Source organism: Ambystoma mexicanum, chromosome 2q (genome assembly GCF_040938575.1).
Source record: "Ambystoma mexicanum isolate Mex_15411 chromosome 2q, UKY_AmexF1_1, whole genome shotgun sequence".
In the NCBI taxonomy this organism is placed as follows: Eukaryota; Metazoa; Chordata; class Amphibia; order Caudata; family Ambystomatidae; genus Ambystoma; species Ambystoma mexicanum.
Genome location: NC_090924.1, coordinates 874,732,179 through 874,754,566, shown reverse-complemented (window position 1 = coordinate 874,754,566; position 22,388 = coordinate 874,732,179). Strand labels below are relative to the sequence as shown.

Genomic DNA, 22,388 nt, shown 5'->3' with positions numbered 1-22,388 from the left:
GAATGAAGTGAATCTCATAACCACCTTTATATTTCTAACCGCTAAATGTCATATTGTGTTTATAGCACAGGTCACACCAACCCTCTGCTCTTCGTGAACTTATGTCCGTTATGTTCTGCCTTGGGGGCGTACCTCGCCATGGCAGAACCTGCAAAGCCAAAATGAGCAGACCACACAGAGGAGGCAGATTTTAACACACCCAAATGTATTCCCGTTATCTCGGCCTCTGCCCTTCCCAATAGTGGTCACATGTTTCCTGTCTTGAACACCAGACAGAGAACCGGGATAGAAAAATAAAAAAAATGCAGAACAAGAATGCTACACCCCGCACACCTAAATCAATACCAGCCAAAAATGTTCAATTTCTTCGACCCACCCCATGGGTCTTCGAACTAGTTTCTTGGAGGGACTTATTGGCACGGATTCCACCTCACTGCCGCTGCCGTCAGTTGCGTCTAGGTCCTCGTCCATACAATTGGAGCAACTCTTCGATGATGTAGACTAGTCTGATTCTGGGATGTGCTCAAAGGTACTTGCCATGACTCGGTCTATTCTCCTGAAGAATGATTAATTTCGAGTGATGGAATACTCCTAATCGTCTGGCGAGACCATGGAAATGTTTACTTTAGTTACCAACAAGGGAACGGAGTGAAATGCAGGCAAGTCCTTACAAGTCTGGTTCTGCCGCACCAGGACAGTATCTCCTTCTTGAATGTAAGATTGTTTAGCACTCAGGTGAACATCAGCATAGCTCTTCATCTTTTCCTTTTTGGCTTCATCCCTCTATCTGGCACGCTACATTACAGGATCATCTCCCTTATCCGCCGATGTGTGTGGTAAACAGGTCTGAATCTTTCGGTTACACATGAACTCAGATGGACACACACCAGTGTTACTATGTGGCGTGTTCCTGTAATCTCAGGAGAGTACAGAAGGCCTGCATGAACAACCCATTGGTGAGGGGGCACACTTGCAAGGTGTGTTTGATATTGACCATGAATCATTCTGTGGTGCCATTGGCCTGGTATTAGTTACCTAAAAACATTTGGGTATGGGTATAGATAATGTTGAGGGGGAACAGCGGGGGGTTGGGGTGCGGGGAGTAGGGTTGTGTGGGTTCTCCCCTCGCATTTCAGACCGTAAAAAAGGTAAAATAAATTTGATCAAATGTGATTAGGTCAAATGTTCAGGTCAAATAAACCCAAACCATTGTCCTGGGGCCACAGTGGAGTTCTTTTCCTATGTTGGAATCCAACATATTCGGCACACATGGCACATTCCTGTCCACTGAATGGGGGCCCATTGTCAGACTTTACTATGGAAGGAACCCCATACACCACAAACGTCTTGTGTCCAGTGCAGTAATGATAGCATGTGCGTTGGTAGATAACACTAGATATACCTCAGGGTAGTGTGACATTTCATCAATGGCAACCAGCACGCGTTTGCCATTCGCCAACGGGCTGAAATAATCAACGGCTAATTCATCCCACACTTTTAAAAGGCATCGCTGTCATCTTCAGAGGTTTCGGGAAAGTGTGGGGTGCCAAAGATTTACCAATAACGCAGGATTCCAGTACATTTTGTATTTTTGCTTCCATCTTGGGAAACCATACTTTTGTCTGCAGCTATTTCTTTGTGGACACAATTCCTCTGTGTCCTACATGCGCAAGGTCAATGACACAATCTTGTAGTGACATGGTAATGACAATCCTGTTCTTTCACTCGAGACCTTGCCAAGATACAGATAGCTCATCCTTCATGAGGGTGAAGGTTTGCATTATCTTCTGCTGTTCCTCCGACAGGTTCTGCATCATTGACTTCTGATTGTGCCATCTCCTTGTCAGCACTTTTTCCTTGACTTGGGATATAAGGACATCCTTGTCCATTTCTTGTAGTATTTCCTTGTGTTTCAAAGCCATTGGAAGTGCATTAGTGACTAATTAACATGGATCTGTTTGACGTTTGCGCATCCTCCATAGCCGGCTATGGGAACCTGGACAGAAAATCAGCAGGGTTCTGCTCCTTCCCCGGCTTGTGTATGATGTCAAAGCAGTATTCCTGCGAACGTAGACCCCAGCGAGCGATGCAGCGAGGCATCTTTGCATTAGGTTTCCCATAGATGGTGGTCAGGGCTTTATGATCCATCACAATTGTGAACTTTTTCCCCTTAGACACACAACTGCCAGACTCTCCTTTTCCGGCTGTGAGTAGGCGCACTCAGTGGTAGAAAGACTCCTACTGGCAAACAAAATGATACGTTTGGGTGAGTCAGATCCTTGCCTGTACTATGCCAGAACAGGCCCTAATCCAACTGGACTCACAGCCACTGTCACCTCCGTTTCCAACTCAGGATCGTAGTATGCCATGCACGCAATTGAAGAAATGCATGTTTTTTTTTCCTTTAAAGCCTCCTCACACTCTCGAGACCAGTGGAATTCTTGAATTTTATCCTGTGAGTAACCGTAAAGGTGTGCTGACCTATGCAAAGTCCTTGATGTACCGTGTCCAATAGCTGGCCATTCCAAAGAATGACCTGACTGCAGAGATGGAAACTGGCGTATGTGTTGTGATCAGCCCCTGTACTTTCATGGGATTTGGTTGGCGTCCTTCACTTGAAAAAAATATGGCCGAAGAACTTCAGCGTGGATTTGCTGAATTCGCATTTGTTGCTGTTGAGTGTCGGATATGCCTCCTTTAATGCCTTGCAGACTCTCCTTAACTTGTCATGTGATTCTTGGTTGGCTCCAAATAATAGAATGTTGTCGCAATAATTTAGGCAGTGGGGAATGTTGCAAATTATTTGATTTATTTCATTCTGAAAAATGTTGGCCGCTGACAAGATGCAAAAACGCAATCTTTTACACCTAGACAGACCTATGTGGGTAGCAAAAGTGGTTAAGTAGCAACTCTTCGGATTCAATTCGAGCAGATGATAGTTTTTATTAAGGTCCAATTTCGAAAATATCTTCAAGCCTGCAGCAGGTGCATCATGTCCGTCATTCTGGGTTACAAATGTTCCCTTTCGATGGCCTGGTTCAGCATGCGCATGTCTATGAACAGGTGCATCTTATCGCTGTGTTCTTTTTTGGGCACAGGTACAATTGGGGAAACCCAGGGGGTCCGTCTCGTCACATGTTCAATTATGTCTTGCTTGATTAGTCACTGTAGCTCTTCTTCCACCTGAGCTTGAATGTTCGGAGGGAAACCTCTGTAATGTTTAGCTACAACGTCTTTATTGATGTGTAGCTTTGTTTGTCTCTCAGCATTCCTTTAAATGCTACCATGTCCTTGGCACTTGAGGTCTATGTGGACATTAGCTGGTACATAATGTGCACCAGACCCATTTTCAGGACAGACCTAAAGCTTAGTAAATACTCCCTGCAGGTACATCTCCTTAATTACGTATATTGTCAGCCTTTCAGCCTTGTCCTTGTATGGGTATAGGGACTAAAACATTCCTTTGCAGGTAAGCAGTGTGCTTTAACCGTAGGAATATATGTCCATGTTGGGTGTCCTTAACTTGGGAGTGTACTTTAGGCTGTCTTATGTCTCTTCGCTCATCATGTTTGCCGTGGGCCCTGTGTCTATGAGGAAATCTTGGGTGCTTCCATTTATGCTCAGCAACAATGTGGTGCTGTATTCAGCAGCTGCCTTCTTGCCAATGGCGTGGACATATCCCCTCTTTCTTTCTCCACTGGACGAGGAGTCAGACTGTCTAGCGCTTGGGCGATACTTCCATTTATCAAACTTTTTGTTGCGTTGACCTCAGTTTTACATCCACTGGCGCTGTAGTTTGTTTTCATTCTTGACGTCTTCCGGTAGGGCATTTGGGGTTCTGAGGCATATCGATCTTTCGGCCTTAATCTACGATAGTTGGGGGATCTCTGGTTGGAGTTGCGCCGGCTCTCTGAACCTCGGATGGGAAATCTCCTTTCAGAGTTGTGTGGACAATAACTCAAGGATTAGAACATGGAAGTGAAAATGATTCCCCTCGCCACATACACACTTGGTTTCCCATGGCAGGGCACATTCCTTCATGAGGAAAGTTGTATACGCATCTGTAACACTTGTGCTTCTTTCTTGGCGGTTTTGTACGTGGTTTGCATTTGACATACCGGGGCTGGGGTGGCCTGCGAAAGGGTAATTTTATATAAAGATTCAACCTGCATGTTGCTGGCCCGGTCAGTGCCTGCTAACATCAAGATCTTCTCTAGTGATTTTTTTCTGGGGCAGCTTTTTGCAAAAGTCACCCGATTCACATCACGATATAACTTTGGATCGGAGCGCTTCTGCTGTGGAAAATCTATCAAAGTGACAATATTTCACTCTCTTCCTTAGCTTCATGACAAACATGTCCATCGTTTCACCCTTCTCCAGGGTTGTTGTGTGGAAGATCTGACGCTCATAGTTTACATTCCGTGGAGGACAAAGTACATGTTTAGTGAGTCGATGACACCCGTGTATGTCAGTGGCATCTTCCGCAATCTCATATACCATGTGGTGTATTGTGGGGATGACTGAATGCATCAGGATGCCTGCTAGTCGTCGTTCATGCACCCCCAATGGCGTCAACAAAGATGTAGAAATTGCTCAGCCATCTAGTCAATTGGGACCCTAAGCTGCTGGTGTCATTGATGTCAAAAGGTAGCAGCACTTGATGCTGTACATTTTCTTGAGGCTCCCAAGGGCGGTTGGGCATGATGGGTGAGAATGTGGCGCCTGCTGTGGAAATCGTGAGGTTATAGACTATTCAGCTGACATTTTGGCCTTTATCAGAGTCCCCTACCGCCTCAGTCTCTCTTTAAATTTCTTTATTTTTCTTCTTTTGTTTATTTGCCCCTCGGACGGCAAACCACCTGATTTTTCACACTCTCGTGGAATGGCTGGACCTGGTTCTGTGTGTCTGCAGCAGTGCCGAGAACACATATCTGCTCTGTTGTGCTCAGCAGCAGCTGTCAGAGAGCACAGGCGTTCCAGTCTCTTTCGTCGCCAAGGTTATGTTCTGCCTTTGGGGCATACCTCGTCGCAGCAGAACCAGGGACGCCAAAATAAGAATGCCACACAGAGGAAGTAGATTTTAACACACCCAACTTTATTCCTGTTATCTTGGGCTCTGCCATTCCCAATACTGGTCACTTGTTTCCTGTCTTGAAAACCAGTCAGAGAAACAGAAACAAAGTAACCAGTATTCAAAGAGACTCCGATTTTTTCGGCCTTGTTGGACCTCCTCAGTGAGGTGCAGCCTGGTTCCCTGTGGCGCAGCGAGCAAGGGACCCACGTCTGGGCATACCCTCTCTCACAAGGAGAAACAAACTGACCACAAAAGTGATGGGTGGAAGGTTTCGAATGAATGTAAACCACTGGCAATTGCTCTGGTCAACCTTCCACACCACTGTTTTTTAGCCTGTCTGCGCCATTGCAAAAGGGGACAGCCATGTGCAAATCAGTCAGCAGCTGCCGCCACTGAAGGTAGCAGCCCAGCCCGAACTGCTACGTCAGGTCCCCTCTGCACAGAAAACCAAACAACCCCATACATGTTTCGGCCTTGTTGGGCCTCCTCAGTGAGGTGCAGCCTGGTTCCCTGTGGTGCAGCGAGCAAGGGACCCACGTCTGGGCATACCCTCTCTCACAAGGAGAAACAAACTGACCGCAAAAGTGATGGGTGGAAGGTTTCAAATGAATCTAAACCACTGGCAATTGCTCTGGGCAACCTTCCAGGTTTAGGAGATGTGTCTGAAATCTACATATAATTTAGTGGACCACATTAAAATACTGCATTGACGGGTGACTCTGTCAAAAAAATCGGAGTCTCTTTGAATACTGGTTACTTTGATTTGGTCTAACTTAGCGGGACACAGCGCTTGAATAGCGACTGGTTCCGCTCTAGACCATTGAATCACTGTAGGTCAATTGGTTGAGTAACTCTGGATTTTGTTGCTCATTTTTTCAGAATATTTATACATATGTCCCGAAGCAATTGGCAAGAAAGAGTTGATTCCCAACAGCTCACCCACAGGTTAGTGGAGATAGCCTTCTCAATCTTTAGTTTGTAGTTATGTTTTTACCTACTATATAAGAGTAATTAATTTGCGTAACAGGATTCACTTTTATTATAATTACAGAAACTATTACCTTGATATCAAAACCTGATAATATATATATAGATGATAAATTGACGATTTGTATAGTCAACACGATTAACATCTTCGATCAAGAATATTATTGTGGAAAACTTTGGTTTAGAAAAGTAGATGAGATGTAATGATTTGACCACAAAAAACTTAGATTTTTTGAGAAATCTGTCGTATTGAACTGTATGTGTAAAGAACCATGGAAGGGTCTAACATTTATGCTTTCAAATTGTTAATTTGAACTTATTTGATTTACATTTGTTTAGAATCTGCTATATAACCAACAAAATTTGTTGAAAAGTTGTTTTGAATTGATTTGAATCTCTAACTTTTTTACAACCTATGGGGTTGTTAGTGTTGTGCCCTTGCTTGTATCCCAACACATGAAAATAAAACAGGCAGGAACTGAGGTGGTATTTACTATATAGTTTAAAAATGCATGTTTGGCAGCGGAGAGAAATCATTTTTCCACAACATGCTTTTTAAGTTGCAAAGGTTTCACTGGACTCTGCTCCAGTTTTGTAATACATGCCTACCTTGGTAAAGAAGAAGGTGCTATTTCGCGTCAGGCCAGGTTTCCATTTACTGGATATTGCCTTTCTAGATGGAAAAGGGAGCCTGAAAATGGGGGTTAGCGTAGGCCGATTTCCCAGTTCCGGGCATCTTCTCAGCTGACCACACGGAGGAGCTGCCCTGTTTTAGATAATACGCTATTAGGTATCCCTACGCCCCTCATAGGCCAAAACAATTGCATTGGAGTACATATTGGATGCAGATGACATGCGAAGAAGTACACAGCCTGTGGGGATGGTTTGGTTCTTTGCTCACCTATAGCCATGCTAATCCCTTTAGTCATTCCCACCCACCACATGTTCTACAACACCCTCCTGGGATCTCTTTGAGTTACCTCTATAAAGGAGTCATTTCAAACTCTGTACTGTGTAGGGCCTGGCTGTGTGATTTCTAAGCACTTTGAGAGTGAATGACTTACTGCGCTAAATAAGCTTGTGGTGTAATAAAAGTATTAACCAAGTGTGCCCTCAACCACTTTACTTCTAAGCAATGTGATATGTATGTCCACACATAGTACTGGCAAAAACAATAGTTTTGGATTGGGTATAGTTATATCTAGGAATTTTCTAGACAACGGCATCAATGCCTAGGTACTCATCATTTTCCAGCTCTTGCCATCATGTAGACAGGTAGTACTATTATGGCAATCCTTTACAAAGGACTATAACCTTCCGACACAAATGACTGAACTTTTTGCCCATGCTCTTAATAGGTTTTCGATTTTGAATTCGGACGGACGGATGGATGGATGCAGTCCAGGAATAAGTTATGATGCCTCGCAGAACACATGCACTCTGTTAATTGCACTACACTACCACCGCGAGCGCCACCTGGAGACTATCATCGGGAGACCAAAATATGTACATGTCATGGCTATGAGTGTTTTTTGGTCACCATATGACAAATTTAAATATACCCATCATTGAATGTAAAGCATTGGAAGCATGAACATTTGAAAATATTCCTTAAAATAGCTTATAATTGACAACAGGAACGTCTCGAGAAGCATTTGTTAACTCAATGGTGTATTCCCTCGTGTGAAAGAATCATTTAAGGACACAGCAGTTTTCTCTGTTTCTTCAATACATTTGTATCCGTGACTGGGGAAAACGATTGAAACACAACTGGTGCTAGTACCATCTCCAATATTCGGGTAATCGACAGTTTAATTTAGCTGCCCCCATTCTGTTGCTTGAGATTGTTAAAGCCTTGCACAATATTACCACGGCTAGAATCAGGTTGGGTAATTGTAATTTGTTATCTGATGTGATCAACATTAATAGAGGGGTGAAACAGGGGTGTATGTTGGCCCCTCTGTTTAATTTATACATTGCTGACCTTATCCAAAGCATCGAGGCGTTGGGGATTTGGGCTCCTAAAATAGGATCCGACCGTATTACAGCTATTATATACGCCGATGACTTGGTGCTTTTGTGCCACACTATCTGGCATCAAAACTCTGTTAATGAACCTTGTAATATATGTCAGTGAAAATTAGCTTGGGATCAATCTGGATAAAACTAGGGTTATGTTAGCTACCCATAAAAAAATGAACATGGAGCAAATTATACTCAATATAGGCCAAATTCAATATGCTTGCCAATATAAGTATTTAGGCTTAGATCAATCGCATGACGCTAGCTATGCTAATATCATAGGCACAAAGACTGCCAAAGCACAATAGCTGAACGTCTTAATCAAACGTTTTGCAATGGAACATGCTGGCTACTCACTACAGGGCACTCTTATGTTATACAAACAATGGTTTTGACCGACCATCCTATATGGGTTGGAAGACCTAGAACTGGCAAACCTGGAATGGCTAAAAATAGCTGAGGGCTGTTTTTGATGCTGTATGATTAATCTTCCTCGTAGTACCCCTGTCTCAAACCTGGCCTTTTATCCCTCCAGGCAATGTTGCTAAAACGCAAAAGGTGAATGTTTTATCCGTTCCCAACTAGTTATTGAAACCTCCCCAAGGCACGGATGGCCAGTCACTATACTCGGCTAGAGCAAATCGATATCTTTTTGGAGCAGGTAAATAAAATCTTTGTAAATATTAATTGGATACCCGACTTTTCACATGGAACAAACTATAAAACATTAAAAATAGTGTTTTCACAGAAGTTAAAGGAATGGGACTGGTTGTGCAATTATGAGCACTTGGGTACACTACATGGATACCCACTGGTCGCAAAAGTTTTACATCAATTTATGCGACCCCCAACGCCATCTAATCCTTTGCCCAGACCTTAAAGTAAGGCATTTACACCTGCTCACTAGGATAAACAAATTGCTGGTGCAGTCAGTTATGAGGGGTCAATTAAAAATGGCCCTTGTAGACAGTCATTGTAGAATTTGCAAAAACTCAGCTAATTTGGAAACTGTGAAACACATTTTCACGGAATGTCCGAAATTAGGTCATCTTTACATGTTACGCCTGGGTCACTTGGTCCATGATTACGAGAGGATTGTGAATGAGGACCTTTGGAGTGGTTGTCTAAACTCAAATTCTACCTCTACCCTCATAGCCTTATATCAGATTTGGGAAACTATTACAATCCACTTTGAATAACACAGTCTGTTAAATGTGGATTGCTGTATATCCTGAAGGGTGAACTGGCACCTGGCGGTGGATTGGTAGGATTTTTTTGCGTAGGATCTTCAAGGCCTTTTATGCTGTTGCCGGGAATGTGCAAATGATTGCAATATGAGAAAGTAGTTGTTGATTTGCTTGTTTGCATTGGGTTTTTCCTGAAAGAGGTTTTTGTAGTTTTAGTAGTATCCAGGTATGTTACCGGATACGGATTTAATGATCCTGTAGCTGGCTGCAGTTTATAATTATTTGTAACACACAGGAATGTATTGAAATATTTGGTTGTATATATTTTTGTTTGTGTTGAGAATATGTGTAATTTTCTGTAAAGTTTAATGAACTATATCATATAAATAAAGTTACTATTATAGGTGTGCATTAGGTTCAAAAGAGTTACAGGGTAATATGTAAATTTTGATCGATTAGAATGGGTTTGCTTTTTGAGCAATTTAAAGGGTATCAAATGTGTACAAGGCAATAAAAAAAAGGAGTGAAAAAAGGGCAAAGAAAGCATTTTAAAACATTGGTATTAATACATGTGTGAATATTTAAAGCTATAGAATTGCACACAAAATATTCACCAATTTACGTGCACATAGCTTGGCATATTCTACTTACCATGAGGTATTCCCAGAAGCAGCTCAGGTGCCAAGTAATCCGGCGTGCCTAGGATTCGGTCTTTTTCTACTGGAGCAGCCCCTCTTCTGACACTCTTAGGAGTCCGAAAGGGTGTGTCTATATTCCCCTATTTAGAAAAATGTGTTCAGAAAACAGGTTAACTGGAGGGCAGGTGAAGTTCAATGGGTGTTTCTCCATGCAACCACGAATCCCTTGCAGGGGACAACTGAATAGTTCAACATTGAGAAAGATTAACTGCGTCTGAAATTAACCTGTCACCCTCTCTAAAACTGTATAGAAACTCCTGTCGGGTCAACAATTACTACCCAAAATGTACTTTTAGAGGCACACAAAAAAGCCACTTGGCAATTAACAGTAAATGAGGGAGCAAAATCCAGAATGAAAGAAGAAATATAGCTTATGCTTAAAGAATACGTCATGCAAAGAGGCTCAGAGCACCTCTGAAGGGCTATTTTCAGAGTAAGACTACAAAAAAAGGCATGATACACAGAGGAAGAGGAGAACTTTTTTTGAACTAGTCATGATGAAGGGATTGTACAAAAAGTGGGTGGGTGATTGCCAAAGCACAAACTATACCCTCTTACTTACATAATGCAATCAAGTTTAAGTAAATAAAGGGATCTAAATATAAATGATATTTCAATAACGGAGAGAATAACTGATGATATTTTGTCATTTTTTAAATACATTTTCCATATTCAGGTCAATGGCTAATTGGCTGTTTATATTTTTTTGCTACAGATTAGGACTAGATTCGCATATTAATATGTTTTCACCCTAAAGAAAAAAACAAGAACATGCGAAAAATGTAAATTCGAAGTTAGTTATCAAACTATAATAGCCTTCATCGTTATTTTATTACATCAATTTTTCTGACTATTTGAAGCTAAACAAATGAAACGATATTTCAGTCTACGAAGAATGTGTGTTCGAGCTGACAAAACATTCGACACATCCTTTTAAAGCCAAAGTGGCAGTCTGAACGTGACTGCAGATTTTCATACCTCATCCATTTTGTGCATCCTCTCCGATTTGCAAAATTGTCCTTACATGTAGCATGAAGCTTGCCAACTGCCATTCTATCATAGGATAGACAATTTCCAAAAGAAATGAAAGTATGTTTCTTATTCTTCAGCTTCCGGAAAAACCTCGCTCCATCTTTGAGGTGTTGAAGCCACAGTTATTCAAGAAAACACAAAAAAGTTCCTCATCTCTCAGACAATACAGCATTGTGTTGGTTTTGACTTGAATAGCTGGTGCACGGAAGCCAAAATGTGGCAGCTGGCTGCACTTTATAGACGACTATAAAATAACCTAACAGCAGGTGTAGCAAGACGTATTTGGAACAGTAACACCTTTAACTGTAGTATTGCAAACAGCATGTTCAGTGAACTTCCAAACGTAAAGAGTTACGGATTAGGACTACTTGCTAGAATAATTTTGTCAACTCTATATGCGGTTTAATAGGGACTATCTTTGCAAAGTTCTACGGGAAAGCACTATGCACGTTTGCCAAACATATACATAACAAAATGATATGCATATACGCATGAGATTTATAGGAAATTTCCACATACGTATGAAAAAAAGGTGATCAAAGACTGCAATCATGATTTTGATGGAAGCTATACTCCTTCCCGTTACTTAGAGGAGATGCTAAAGAACATATGGGGAGATATTGAGCATGCACTAAACATTCAAATTCCACCAACCACCTTGGAGTTCTATTAGACATTAATTTAAATAGCATTTTAATTTAGTATCACTGTAGTAAAAAATACCCACATTTGAATATTAAGAGATTAGCAAAAACATGCATGCACCAAGCAGACAAAATAAATGTTTACTTTCGTAAGGAAAGTTTTTTTAAAATCATATTCATCACTGATTTTGCCACCAAGTGCCATCTCTTTTGGAAAAAATCTGCTAAAAGAAGGAAGACACCATATATTAAGAGATTACCACAGACAACCAAAATAACCTCAGGGTTAGAGCCAAGGATATACTTGAAAAGGTGGCAAACCGACAGCTCCACAGTCTAGACACAAGGCAGTTTTTTTTCAAAGTATGCAATCTGGTATTGCATAGATCCATGTGGACCCAGACAAGGACTAATTAGTAGTACAAGGAAACGGGTAGCTTAGTTTAAAACATATTAGAAAAAAAGTGAATGCTACATAGATTGCCACATGCAGCGTTTATCAAAATCGTTTTTGCAAGGCAACAGAATATTAAAATAGATGTCTTTTCATTAAAAAAAGCTTTGGTAAAGGGCAGAAACCATATGCCTTGATGTGGCACTCACCTGAAAGATGCTGCAGGACTGACCCTTTTGTGCAGGGGTAACTGCCATGCAGTATGATCCAGTAGAGGCAGGAGAAAAATCCATTCTTTCTAACGAACCGATGCTCATTTTGGATGGTTCTGATACATTAGATCCAATAATCGCACTGTTGAAACTTCTAAACATGACAACATTTTTCTTTTTCTTGTCTGTAATTGGCTTAATTTTCCCCAAAGCAGGAGATGCCCATGCCTCTTTGAAATTTTTGGGAAAAGTTTTGGGAACAGATAATTTTCCTTGGCATGAAAGCTTTGGCAGATGTGCAGCTGAGTCATCAGTTCTGTTCTCTAGATCAATGTCCTGGGTCTCTTGGCAACAACGCAGAGGAGACAAACCATTCCCGGCTCTGGTCTCCTCAAAAGAAAGCTGTTTAACGCCCTTGTTGATGTCTGAAATATTTTTTTCAGTTTGGCATTCTGTAATTGACATGTTATTGGAAGACATATCGGATTCCTCGCTTGAGGTTCTGCCCAAAGTTTTGACATCATCATTTGACAGGATGCTGGAGCCGAGTGGAGTCTTCTTGCCTTCTTTATCATACTGTTCATCAAGCTCACACAAAAGATTTTTTGCAACTGTTAGTGTGGCTGTAACATCTGATGGTTGTCCAGAAATAGCATTGTCTGCCTTTTCCAAGTTTGGTGAAACCTCATATTGGTCTTTGCTTCTAGAAAGCATGAGATGCATAATTTCCTCTGTTAAACCAGTGTTCATTTTTGATTTACAATTTCTTATTTCACAGCCACGCTTGTATTCTGCATTACTCTTTTTGTTCACAATAAGTTCGTGGCTGGGACTCTTGTCGACTAGTTCAAATATTCTCTTGCCACCAGCCTTTTCAAAGTTTTCGTCTTCTTTTTTGCATTTTGCAACATCCAATGAATGATTCAGAAGCCGTGAAGAAATCTTATAGTGGTCTTCAACTACATTAGTTTCATTGGAAAATACTTCCTCATCTGCCGAGATTCCACGCTTATAAAGACATTTTCGGACAAAACCTTTTGCATTAGAAGAAACTAAAGGGGTGTCCTTCAGCTCTAAGGGATCACGTTGCAGTTCCTGCTGGTCAAAAATGTCATTCTGTTCTCTAGGAGTGCTGGTCAATTCCAGGTCTTTTTTGGGCAAACTTCTCGATTCTTTGAAAACTGGTGGTTCCCGGCTCGCAAACTTTTCTGAAGTGCCAATGTGCTTCCCCTGGTCAGCTGGAAAACAACTTATTTCACCTTCCTAAAAATAGATTGAATTTTCCAAGACATTACAAAATTGCACAATTCTTCATCTACAGACACCTTACACATTCAAGTATACATCAAGTATTATCAAGTTATACGTGCACAACTACTTATCTCGTCTGAAAAAACATTGGGAGTAAAAGTAAATATTTTGTTGCAATTAGAGTGCACAGCACAAGGAATATTATAATAAGTTTGAAAGTGTGAATGATGTTTGCAAAATGGTTGATTGCAGTGTACTCAGACTCCTTGCTGGTGCTGGTGCAGCGAGCACATACAAGCCGTTAGTGACCAAAGACAATCTGATCATTAAGCTGAGCAACTGAATAAGCAAAAATGGTATTGAGGAAGGGGGGACTTCTAGGAGTCGTGCAAGTAGAGAGCTAAAATAAATGTTTTTCAGGGGGCAATTGATGTTGTAGTAGTTCACCATCTGCCGACATGCAAGGGTAAGGATTACCAGACCATAGAAGCACAGACTTTTATCTTGCCGTTCTCACATATTACAGGCCTCACTCATCACCCTTCATGTATTTGAAACAGACTAAGAAAAACGGTGTTAGTGAGTAGCGACAAATAAAAATACTGTGGCAAAATCAAACCTATGAGAGACACCAGAAAAAAATGTAATCAATAAGACCGAATACTTTACATATACTTTACATTGTTCAGTTGAGATCTAGCTAAACAAAAAGAAAAAGTGTACACAACATACTTGCAACATGGCCATTTCCTATCATTTCTACACAAAGAATCTGTAAAATAAAGGTGGCAGATTAAGTTAGCGAGATGTGCTTTCACATTTTAGTGTACTTAGATCTATAGCACCATAGATTTCCTTGCAGACCACACCTGTGCAGTCCCTAAACAAATCTGGTTTAGTAAAAGAAAGGAAATATTCTTGCACTTAAAACATCTAACTGAATATTTTTATTTATATTTAAAAAAATGTTTTTGCAATTAAGAAAATATCAGTCAGTTTGCAAGTTCTATGTATTCGAATTGTGTCTTTATTTTGTTGTAGATTCAAAATGGTAATTCAAATTTCGATCTCATTGATCGAAAGAAAAATAGCTTTGGAAGCCTTTATTCCCTAACTTGGTTTCCATGGGTTTACAACACCACGCTCAATACAGCAGTGGATGCTATTGCCCCGCTAGAGGTCAAGAAAACGAAAAGAAAGAAGCATGCCAATCGTGGTCCTCCACCGAGCTCAAAGAACGACGTGTCCTCAAGCGCCTAGCCTTGAGCAAATGGCAAAGGACGCCGCAGGATTCCACACTAAGAGCATGCAAAAACACTGTCGAATCAATACAAAAAAGCTATCGTCCTAGCTAAGTCCTCATCTAACAATAGGATCTCCAACGCCACCTCTGAATCAAAAGAGCGGTTTTCAATTTTTAAAGAATTATCCACCCCGGTCATCAACACACAAGAAGTTCTTAAAGACTAAGCTCAGTGCACCAATGTTAATGAAATTGAACTCTTACAGAAAAAGATTAGGGACCACCTCAATGACCAGTCCCAAGAACTCGTGCCGGCGGGCTATAAACCCAGCACAGTCACTAAAGAAAAAAGACTCTTCTCCTTCAGAGAAGTAACAGACTGAGGTACTGGACATCATCGGGAAAACCAAAACATCCAAATATAAAGGCGATGTCTGCCCAGCCAGATTAGTCAAAGAATGTGCTGAAACCTTAGCACTGTTCCTTGCCTCCTTCATTAATGCTTCCTTCAACACCAACACAGTCCCTGTCTGCCTCAAAGAGGTGTGGGTTTGCCCACTACTAAAGAAAAGCACCTAGACCTTGAATCACCCAATGATTACAGACCTATCACCACAGTCCCATTGCTGCTGAAAATTTTGGACAAAGTTGTCTATACGCAAATACAGCAGTTCATGGAAGCAAATAATATCCTTGGCATGAGGCAATCTGTATTCCGCCCGGGCCATGGGACAGAGTCTGCCCTATTGGATCTCAAGATCCAACTAAGTGACATAATGTACAATGGCAAGCCAGCAAGTCTCCTACTAGACTTGTTGGCTGCTTTTGATCTTGTGGACCATAACAGCCTATGTAATCATCTCAAACTCTGCTCACTTCTCCATGAAGCCACAGAATGGATCTCCTCATTCCTTAAGGGGAGACTTATGAGGGTCTTCTTGGAACAGGCATGCACAGCACCCACCACCATACACTGTGGTGTCGCACAAGGATCCTGCACAGCACCTACTTTATACAACATCTTCACCCTACCTCTCTTCAATGACTTGGATGATCACGGCACAGCATACACAAACTATGCCGACAACACCCAAGTCCTACTCCCGTTCACCGGCTCCTATGCACAAGATGCAGCAGCCTTAGCCAACATTTACGCAGCCATTCAGACATGGATGGCAGGGAATGGTCTATGTCTCAATGGAGACAAAACCGAGTCAACAGCAGTCAAAACTCTATGGGGGGTTTAATGACTCCTCCTTGTCCACGACAAGCCAAGTTAGTGACATTTCATCTTCTGCGGCACTTAACACAAAATTCATCAATGCAGTCAGACCATACTTGTCAAACTCAAACCGCCTTGCAATAGCTAGAGCCACTGTGGGGGCGAAACTTGACTATTGTAATGCCCTACTCCTGGGTACGTCATCCAAAAACCTCCATAGGTTACAAGTAACTCAAAACAATGCCCTCCGAGCGGTTTCCAAGTATCCCTAAAAGGGAACACCTATCACAGGCAAGGAGAGATGTAAACTGGCTACCAGTTAAAGAGTGCATTCTCTTCAAAACCATGGCCATTTCACACAAGCGCCTCTCTCGCACTGCCCTCAGTACTTATCAGTAAAGATTATTCCCGTCACATCTGCCAGACCCATTCGATCACATCACTCTAACATGATGTACGTCCCCACCTTCAAAAGAACTAAAGCTGGAGGTTCCAGCTTCCAACGTCTAGCCCCCAAACACTGGAATGCCCTGCCCACCGCACTCAGAAATGAAGCATCATACACTGTTTTTCGTAAAGCTTTGAAAACCAAATTGTTTAATCTGTAACTGTTAAAAGCCCACTGACACCGCTACATTGTTCCACTGTAACTAAGTAACTTTCTGCAAACTCATTCCTTAACTTGTAATCCTACCGTTTGTTTTTATTCATTATGGTTTTATTATTGTCTGCACTTCAATTTTCTGTAATACTCTTGCAACTAGGTAAGCGTACTGCAACAGCACCACAATGTCAAAGGGCCGTCTGTGTGCTTTATACATTTAAATAAAGAAATAAATACGTAAATAAAGAAATAAATATGTAAAGAAACCGAGTTGCATATATTTCCTTGACAAAGTCCTTTCTTTAGTATTCTTATTGTCTGTCCTAATGTTATGATAGTTGCAAATATCCTAGATTACTCAGAAAAGATCTAAAAGGTATATATTTCCATTCTCATAAGGAATTAGTTTCATCCTCAAGTATTGATTTGATCCTTTTAATTGCTTATCCTCTACACCCGGTTTGCCATTTTGAGTGGCTCATCAGAAGGAATGATGGTTTGAGACCTTGGATATCATTTGCAGGCGGAGTAATGGGTTCTATTAAATTTTAAATAACGTTTGGACTTTGCTTACAATTTTTCAGTATTCCACTTCTTTGCAGTATGTCCTTACATTACAGCGAGCTCCTCTGTTTATGGGTTGTGTACAAGTGCCCATCCCTCAAGAAAAGAAATGTAGTAGCACTGCCTGTCCAATTGCATATTCGATCTTTCAGTCTCCATCAATGCAGTAGTGTTTGACGGAGGGGTGGAGACACCTTCACATTGCCACTCTGCAGACTTGTGTGAAAGGCTGCCCTGGCAGGTCTGCCTCGGGTTGAGTGAGTCCTTACTGGGCTGAAAACTGAACAGCCCCAACATAACAATGGGTATCACAGGAGATGACCCATGGTGCCAATCTTTGTTTCGATAATGGTAACCCCCTACTAGGGGCCACAATAAGCTGAAAACAGTTGGACTGTACCAAAATGGAAGGGTGTGTTTTATGACGAACTTCAAGATGCATGAGAAATACATGGAATGCAAGGCTTGTTCTGCCACGGTTGTATAGTCTTTAAAGAATGTAAGCAGAGAATTTGACTTGCAGTGTGTACATTCAAAAAGTACTCTAGGATGTTACTCAGGATTAAGTTTAAGAAACACCCTAGTCATTTTGAACTCAGTATGTGCCTGATTGACGCAGAGAGCTTAGAGTTGCCTTAGAGTTACCAGTCTGGAAGAAGTGATTGCTATTAGGAAGGAAACTTTCCAAGAGAAACATCTCATGCCACGGTGATGCACTGTCTAGTAAAGTAGTTTTATAAGGATTCAGGAAGGTTTTGACTGTTGGATTTGAGAAGAAAGACTCCACAGCCAGGAAAGCTTTTATGTAAGAGGTGATCGCCGGAAGACTGACATTGATGGTCAATTGAGAAAGGCCTGCTAGTCCCAGCAATATTCTCGCATTGTAATGTTATGCTGGTCAGCAGCATTTCATACTGTGGATCATAGTATTTTTATATCCAGCCTCCCCAAGGTGCCAGGTTTTTCTGACAAGGTAGTGACTTGGTTTTGATCGTTCTTATCCAGTAGAACTAAAGCCCACATCGGATCAAAGGCATACAGGTAAATACAACATAACATTTGCCATCAATTATTAATTAGGTTCTGTATCTTACTTGTGTTCGTACCCGACAGTTCGTAGAAGTTCCCTTAGCCTTCGAAGATTATCAATTTTACAACCCCCCCCCCGCTCCCACCCTCCCCTCCATCCCCCTCCCCTCACTTACCCCTTTCCCCACAATTTTCACCACTACTTAACACTTGGGTCCCGGCGTCTTTACGTCTGGTGGGTCTCAGATGACATGCGTGTTCCGGAGTAGGCAGGGTTTGAAGAATTGGGCTTCTCTGTCCCGCACCAGTTCGTGGAATGGGTTCCAGATAGTTAAGAATTTTAGGTATTTTCCAGTACTGAGAGCACATATCTTCTCCATAGCCATTACTCCCCAGGCCTTGATCCACCACCATGCTGAGGTCGGGCCCTCTTCGTTTTTCCAGTTTTGTGCAAGGGTCATTCTTGCTGCTGATAACAGGTGAGTAATAAGAATGGCTGTTGTTCCTGACATTGCATATTTACCTTCTATGGGGACTCCAAACAGAATTGTTTTCGGAGATCTCGGCAGTTCAAACCCAGAAATGTCCTTTATGTGGCTTAGTATTTCCTTCCAATAGGCCACAGCTTTGGGGCAGTCCACCATATATGAAATAGGTCTCCCTTCTCACCGCAGTTTCTTCAGCAGTTTGGCGAGCATGACTTTGTGAGTTTATGGATGCGGTTCGGGGACATATACCATCTGAGGCATAGTTTGTAAGCCGATTCCTTAATCGTGGTGCATCTGGAGGTGCCATGTGCCCATATTTGGTTCCATTCCTCCTCTGTTAGCGGCTCTTGCATGCCTATTTCCCATTTCATTTTGTATGTGAGATTGTCAGTCGATTGACTGCTCTCCAACGGTCTGTAGAGGCTGGTGACCCCCTTCGCCATGTTGCCTTCCTGCAGAGACAGTTCTAGGCCTGATGGCGTTCTTGTGCCCGGTCTCTTCACCGTCAGGTAGGTTATCCAGTGCCTTATTTGTGCATATGGAACAAGTTACTTACCTGTAACTGTTGTTCTCCAGCATGGGTCTGGCATGGATTCACATGCTCCTGAATATTCCCCGTCGTCAGGCTGGGAATCCTCGGTAAAGAAAAAATCAGCATCAGTTTCGTTTCTGATCTGTCTTTCGTCGTAGTAGTAACCAATAACTGATCTCTGCGTCATACTGACCACAGCCAATGACTGCCATCTCCCTAAGCCCCGCCTCTCGCAGCCATCTTCAGATTTGGTAGCACGTGAAGTTGCAGTATGACCAAGTGAAGAGCCGCAGAGGGGTAGGCGGGAGGGTTCGCATGTGAATCCATGCCAGACCCATACTGGAGAACAACAGTTACAGGTAAGTAACTTGTTCCTTCTCCATCATGGGGTCTGGCATGGATTCACATGCTCATGAATAAAAGAATACATAGCAGTACACACATGCACAACCACGGGAGGTGGCAACAGGCTCAACATTAAGCAATACCACAACTCAACATTAAGCATCTCTTACCTTCTCACCAGGCTCACCTTAGGCGAACAGGTTGCGCAGCAATGCTTGGCCGACCCTGGACTCCTACCTGGAATCCCGGTCGACGCAGTAGAATGTCGTGAAGGTGTGCGTCGACCTCCACGTAGCAGCCCTGCAGATGTCCAGCAGGGGCACACCAGATAGCCGTGGTAGCTGCGATCGCTCTGGTGGAATGGGCTCTCGGACGGCCAGGCAGCGGTCGGTTTGCCAACCGATGACAGTACATGATACAGCCGGAGAGCAATATGGAAATGGAAGCCTTTGAAAGAGCCTTCCCCTGATTGACAGGTCCAAAGTTCCCAAAAAGTTGTGACGTCTTCCGAAAACTCTTCGTGCGGTCCACGAAGAACTTCAGCGCTCTAGCCACATCCAGCAAGTGCAAAGTCCTTTCAGCCGGCGACGAAGGCGACGGGAAGAAAACAGGCAACACCAAGGGTTTGTTGAGGTGGAAGTCCGATGGCACCTTGGGCATGAAGGAGGGGTGCGTCCTGAGCACTACCCTTGTGTTGTGAAAAGTCAAGTACGGGGGCTTGCAAGACAGGGCCTGGATCTCTCCCACCCGTCGTGCGGAGGTGATGGCCACAAGAAACGCTGTTTTCCACGACAAGAACTTCAACGGAGCTGAGTGCAGAGGCTCGAACGGAGGTCGCATGAGCTTGGTCAGCACCACGTTGAGCTCCCACGCCGGGGCCGGAGCCTTCACCGCCGGGAACAATCTGAACAATCCCTTCATGAATTCTTTCACCAGGCGATGAGACCACAAAGACGTCCGTCCCGTGGTTCTGGTGTATCGGGAGATCGCAGCAAGATGAATCTTGATGGAAGCGTGCGCCAGTCCAGCCTTGGCCAGCGTCAGTAGGTACAACAGTACTTGAGGAGCCGTAATCCGTAGAGGGTTCATCTTCTGTGCGTGGCACCAGACAGAGAACCTCTTCCATTTGTGTCCGTAGCATTTAAGAGTTGAGGACGCCCTGGCCTTTGCAAGAACCTCTCTGCAGTCGGCCGATATGTCGTAACCTCCAAACTCTAACGCTGCAGGAGCCAGGCCTGCAAGTTCAGCGACTTCGGGTCGTGATGGAGCATGGCGCCTCCTTCCCTGGAGAGAAGATCCGCGTCCACTGGCAGCTTGATTGACGGGGACGCTGACAAGTCCAGAAGGTTCGGGAACCATATCTGCCTCGGCCACGCAGGTGCGACGAGGATCATCCTGCACCGTGACCTCTTGAGCTGGTTGATGAGCCGGATCAGCAACGGCAATGGAGGGAACACATATAGGAACAGGCCCTCCCAGGGGAACGAGAAAGCATCGCCCATGCTCTTCGGCTTAGGAAACCTGCTGGCGAACCTCCGGCACTTGGAGTTCGTTGCTGTCGCGAACAGATCGATCTGGGGTGTGCCCCCACCGTCGGAAGAGGCGGTCCACTAGATCCTGTTGTAGTTCCCACTCGTGGCACAAGCGCAGCTCTCTGCTGAGTGAATCGGCGATGGTGTTTTTTATTCCTGCCAGATGAAACGACACCAGAAACATCCCTTGGGCGACGGCCCAATGCCACAGATCCTGCGCCTCCTTGGACAGGGCTGGGGATCTGGTACTGCCCTGCTTCCTGATGTAGAACATGGTGGTGGTGTTGTCGGTGAAGATCCTCACCTCCTTGCTCCTTGAGGGACGGAAGAAAGGACCCGAGGGCCCAAAACACTGCACGGAGATCCAGGACGTTGATATGGAGGGATTTCTCCGTCGGCAGCCAAAGGCCTCTCGCGTGCAGATTTTCGGTGTGCGCTCCCCACCCTTCCAGGGAGGCATCCGTGGTCACTGTCTTCTGGTGGCCCGGGGTCTGGAAGTCCATGCCCGCCGTCAGATGAGCGCGGGTGCCCCACTACCGGATCGCTCGTCGGAAGCTCTCGTCGAGTGCGATCCTGTCCTCGAAGCTGCCTGTCGTCTTGATCCAGCGAGCGTCCAGGAACTCCTGTAACGGGCGCATCCGAAGCCTGCACAGGCGGATGAGATAAATGCAAGAAGACATCATTCCGAGGAGGGATTAGATGGACCTCACCCTGGCCGCGTCCGCAACCAGCATCCGCTGCACCTTGCCCAAGATGGCCCTCGTCCTTTCCTCCGACGGAGAGGCCAGAAGCGCCACTGTGTCGAGTTTCGCTCCCAGAAACAGTGCGTCTTGCGCGGGCACCAGGTGGGACTTGGCGTAGTTTCTGGAGAATCCCAGGTCCGTGAGTAGTTGGACGGTCCTCGCCGTGTGCTCCGCGGCAAGCTCCCTGGTCTTTGCTCGGATGAGCCAGTCGTCCAGGTAGGGATAGACGTGGATCCCCTCCAGGCGCAGCCGCGCCGCCACTGGTGCGAGGCACTTGGTGAACACCCTGGGTGCCGACCTCAATCCGAAGGGAAGGGCTCTGAACTGGTAGTGACGCCCTTGGACCACGAATCTGAGAAGCTTTCGGTGTCCCTTTAGGATGGGGATATGGCAGTAAGCATCCTCCAAATCCAACGACGACAGGAAATTTCCCTCCTCCAGCTGACCCAGGACGTGCTGGAGGGTGACCATCCGGAACTTTTGTGCCTTGATGAATTTGTTCAGTCGTCGTAGGTCCAGGATGGGACGCCATCCTCCTGTCTTCTTCTTCACGAGGAAGTATCTTGAGTAAACTCCGGAGCCCCG

At 43.8% G+C, this 22,388-nt stretch overlaps 1 protein-coding gene across 1 annotated transcript in view; it reads right to left on the bottom strand.

The window, feature by feature from the left end:
* MASTL (microtubule associated serine/threonine kinase like) overlaps window positions 1-22,388 on the bottom strand; it is a 1,019,298-nt gene that overhangs the window by 285,977 nt on the left and 710,933 nt on the right. The window contains exons 8-9 of the mRNA XM_069648115.1: window positions 12,248-13,513; window positions 9,922-10,048 (exon numbers count right to left, since the gene is read on the bottom strand). Coding sequence (XP_069504216.1) covers window positions 9,922-10,048; window positions 12,248-13,513 — 1,393 coding nt within the window. The remainder of the gene's footprint in view (window positions 1-9,921; window positions 10,049-12,247; window positions 13,514-22,388) is intronic.